The sequence below is a fragment of the Homarus americanus genome, unplaced genomic scaffold (genome assembly GCF_018991925.1).
Source record: "Homarus americanus isolate GMGI-L3 unplaced genomic scaffold, GMGI_Hamer_2.0 scaffold40565, whole genome shotgun sequence".
Classification (NCBI taxonomy): Eukaryota; Metazoa; Arthropoda; class Malacostraca; order Decapoda; family Nephropidae; genus Homarus; species Homarus americanus.
Window position 1 is genome coordinate 4,312,667 of NW_024735503.1, and position 4,255 is coordinate 4,316,921.

The following is a 4,255-nucleotide window of genomic DNA, read 5'->3' on the forward strand; positions in this document are numbered from 1 at the left end:
GGTCCTCAAGATGATGTCTTACCAGAATCCAACTCACGGTCCACAGAGTCCAACTCACGGTCCACAGAGTCCAACCCACGGTCCTCAGAGTCCAACTTACGGTCCTCAGAGTCTAACTCATGGTCCTCAGAGTCCAACCCACGGTCCACAGAGTCCAACTCACGGTCCTCAGAGTCCAACTCACGGTCCTCAGAGTCCAACTTACGGTCCTCAGAGTCTAACTCATGGTCCTCAGAGTCGAACCCACGGTCCTCAGAGTCCAACCCACGGTCCTCAGAGTCCATCCTATAATCCTCAGAGTCCCCCCAACATGTTTGAGAGTCCATCCTACGATCCTCAGAGTCCACCCAACATGTCTGAGAGTCCATCACATAATCCGCAGAGTCCATTGCATAATCCCGAGTCCAATTTACAATCCTCAGAGTCCATCCAACAATCCTCGGAGTCCAATTTGCAATCCCCAGAGTCCATCCTACAATCCTGAGTATCATACAACCCTCAAAGTCCTTCCTATAATCCCCAGAGTCCACCCTACAATCCTAAGAGTCCATCCCATAATCCTCAGAGTCCACCCTACAATCCCCAGAGTCCATCCTATGATTCTCAGAGTCCAATTTACAATCCCCAGAGTCCACCCTACAATCCTCAGAGTCCATCCTATAATCCTCAGAGTCCACCCTACAATCCTCGGAGTCCACCCTACAATCCTCGAGTCCACCCTGCAATCCTCAGAGTCAATTTACAATCATCAGTCCACCCAACAATCCCCGAGTCCATCTACCACAATCCTCAGAGTCCACCTACAATCCTCAGAGTCCACCTCAATCCTCAAGTGCAATCCTCCGAGTCCACCCAACAATCATCAGAGTCAACCAACAATCCTCAAGTCAACCAACAGTCCTCAGAGTCACCACAACAATCCTCAGAGTCCAACCAAGCAATCCCAGAGTCCACCCAACAATCCTCAGAGTCCACCCAACAATCCTCAGAGTCCACCCAACAATCCACAGAGTCCACCCAACAATCCTCAGAGTCCATCCTACAAGCATGAGAGTCCATCCTATAATCATTAGAGTCCAATTTACAATCCTCAGAGTCCACACAACAATCCTCAGAGTCCACCCTACAATCCACCGAGTTCACCCTACAATCCTCAGAGTCCACCCAACAATCCCCAGAGTCCAACCAACAATCCTCAGAGTCCACCCTACAATCCTCAGAGTCCACCCTACAATCCTCAGAGTCCACCCTACAAGCCTCAGAGTCCACCCAACAATCCCCAGAGTCCAACCAACAATCCTCAGAGTCCACCTAACAATCCTCAGAGTCCATCTTGCAAATATGAGAGTCCACCCTATAATTCCCAGAATCCATCCAGTAATCCTCAGACTCCATCGTACAATCCTCAGAGTCCATCCTGTGATCCTCTGAGTCGAATTTACAATCCTCAGAGTCTATCCTATAATCCCCAGAGTCCAATTTACAATCCTCAGAGTCCACCTAACAATCCTCAAAATCCATCCTACAATCCTCAGAGTCCATCCTATAATCCCCAGAGTCCGCCCTATAATCCTCAGTGTCCATCCTATAATCATCAGAGTCCAATTTACAATCCTCAGAGTCCACCCAACAATCCTCAGAGTCCAGCCATCAATCCTCAGAGTCCAGCCAACAATCCTCAGAGTCCAGCCAACAATCCTCAGAGTTCACCCAACAATCCTCAGAGTCCACCCAACAATCCCCAGAGTCCAATCAACAATCCCCAGAGTCCACCCAAGAAACCTCAGAGTCCACCCAACAATCCTCAGAGTCCACCCAACAATCGTCAGAGTCCACCCAAAAATCGTCAGAGTCCACCCAACAATCGTCAGAGTCCAACCAACAATCCTCAGAGTCCACCTAACAATCCTCAGAGTCCATCTTGCAAATATGAGAGTCCACCCTATAATTCCCAGAATCCATCCACTAATCCTCAGACTCCATCGTACAATCCTCAGAGTCCACCCTACATTACCCAGAGTCCATCCTGTGATCCTCTGAGTCGAATTTACAATCCTCAGAGTCTATCCTATAATCCCCAGAGTCCAATTTACAATCCTCAGAGTCCACCTAACAATCCTCAAAATCCATCCTACAATCCTCAGAGTCCATCCTATAATCCCCAGAGTCCGCCCTATAATCCTCAGAGTCCATCCTATAATCATCAGAGTGCAATTTACAATCCTCAGAGTCCACCTAACAATCCTCAAAATCCACCCTACAATCCTCAGAGTCCAACCTATAATCCCCAGAGTCCGCCCTATAATCCCCAGAGTCCATCCTACAATCCTGAGTCTATCATACAATCCCCAGAGTCCATCCTATAATCCTGAGTCTATCATACAATCCCCAGAGTCCATCCTATAATTCCCAAAGTCCATCCTATAATCCCCAGAGTCCATCCTATAATCCCCAGAGTCCATCCTATAATCCCCAGAGTCTATCCTATAATCCCCAGAGTCCATCCTATAATCCCCAGAGTCTATCCTATAATTCCCAAAGTCTATCCTATAATCCCCAGAGTCCATCCTATAATCCCCAGAGTCCATCCTATAATCCACAGAGTCTATCCTATAATCCCCAGAATCCATCCTACGATCCCTATAGTCCATGCTATGAATCTGAGAGTATTCAACGGTCCTCAGAGTCCATTCTACAAGTCTGAGAGTCCTTCCTATGATTCAGAGTCCATCCCGTGGTCCTCAGTCCATCCTGCGGTCCTTAAAGTCCATCCTGCGGTCCTTAAAGTCCATCCTGCGGTCCTTAAAGTCCATCCTGCTGTCCTTAAAGTCCATCCTGCGGTCCTTAAAGTCCATCCTGCGGTCCTTAAAGTCCATCCTGTGGTCCTTAAAGTCCATCCTGCGGTCCTTAAAGTCCATCTTGTGATTTATTGAAAGGATGAAAAGATTACTGAGAGAGAGAGGTGGGAGGAGAGGGGGCATTACTGAGAGAGATGGAGAGGGGGCATTACTGAGAGAGATGGGAGGGGGCATTACTGAAGATGGGAGGAGAGGGGGCATTACTGAGAGAGAGATGGGAGGAGGGGGCATTACGAAGAGAGATGGGAGGAGAGGCATTACTGAGAGAGAGATGGGAGGAGGGGGCATTACTGAGGAGGGGGGGGGCATTACTGAGAGAGAGGGGGGAGGGGGCATTACTGAGAGGGGGCATTACTGAGAGAGAGGAGAGGGCATTACTGAGAGAGAGAGAGGGGAGAGGGGGCATTACTGAGAGAGGGGGCATTACTGAGAGAGAGAGGGGTGGCGTTACTGAGAGAGAGGGGTTTGAGAGGGTGGCATTACTGAGAGAGAGAGAAGTGGAGGAACAGGTGAAAGGAGAGTGAGAGACAATTGAGAAATAAGATGAGGTGAGTTATAGATGAGAAGCAGTACAGTACAGGTAGGTGTGAGTGAGGGAGGAAAGTGAGGGAGAATAGGAGGAAAGTGAGGGAGAATAGGAGGAAAGTGAGGGAGAATAGGCGATATGAACCGGAAGTGTGGTCTAACAACTTACCTGAACACCACAGTAAAACAAACAGCATTATCAAACACTTCAAAACTAAAACTTAAAATTATATAATACATAAAACTACAGCAGGAGAAGAGTGTGTGTGTGTGTGTGTGTGTGTGTGTGTGTGTGTGTGTGTGTGTGTGTGTGTGTGTGTGTGTGTGTGTTGTACTGAGCTGTGGTTGACCTCGTGTAAGACCAGCATCACTTGTATCCTGAAATAAACAGGTGATGGCTTATTTTGGCCTTGGTTGAATTGCATTGTTTACCATTGAATGTTTACCTGTATTGGTCTAGGTTTATTGGAAGTTGTATACCTGTAACTGCCTATGTATACCGTATACCTGTGTTGTCTATATACTGTACATTACGAACTGTATACCTGCACAGTGTATATATATAAATACTAAGCCAAATGTAATTTTATATGATGATTTTACTGAATAAATATTATTATTATTGTTATTATTATTATTTAATAGAGGTGGGGCAGTGTGGAGAGGGGAGGGGGGAGGAAGTGAAGGAACAGGGAGGGGGAGGGAGTGAAGGGAACAGGAGGAGATAGCCAGCCGTCGTGTGGGGTGAGATAAGACGACACTATCACACTCCTTATCTCCTGCCACCTCTGGGGGCTGCCCTCCACTCCTTTTAACCTCCATTCCACCTTCCTCCTACTTGTTCACATCTTTCCACCTATACGTCAAGTCCA

The 4,255-nt window shown here is 47.5% G+C and overlaps 1 protein-coding gene across 1 annotated transcript; it reads left to right on the forward strand.

The window, feature by feature from the left end:
- The first annotated feature begins 310 nt into the window (after positions 1 to 310).
- On the forward strand, positions 311 to 2,366 carry LOC121871149 (proline-rich extensin-like protein EPR1). Its single transcript, XM_042373292.1, has 3 exons — positions 311 to 453; positions 505 to 1,045; positions 1,095 to 2,366. Exons 1-3 carry the CDS (start codon positions 311 to 313, stop codon positions 2,364 to 2,366), a joined length of 1,956 nt encoding a protein of 651 aa, XP_042229226.1.
- The last annotated feature ends 1,889 nt before the right edge of the window (positions 2,367 to 4,255 follow it).

Bases quoted from the DNA above. Each gene is read 5' to 3' on its own strand.
- LOC121871149 (XM_042373292.1), top strand. From the start codon at position 311: ATGTTTGAGAGTCCATCCTACGATCCTCAGAGTCCACCCAACATGTCT. The intron at 454-504 runs GCAATCCCCAGA...CAACCCTCAAAG, and splicing joins CAATCCTCGGAGTCCAATTT to TCCTTCCTATAATCCCCAGA. The intron at 1,046-1,094 runs GCATGAGAGTCC...TACAATCCTCAG, and splicing joins CCTCAGAGTCCATCCTACAA to AGTCCACACAACAATCCTCA.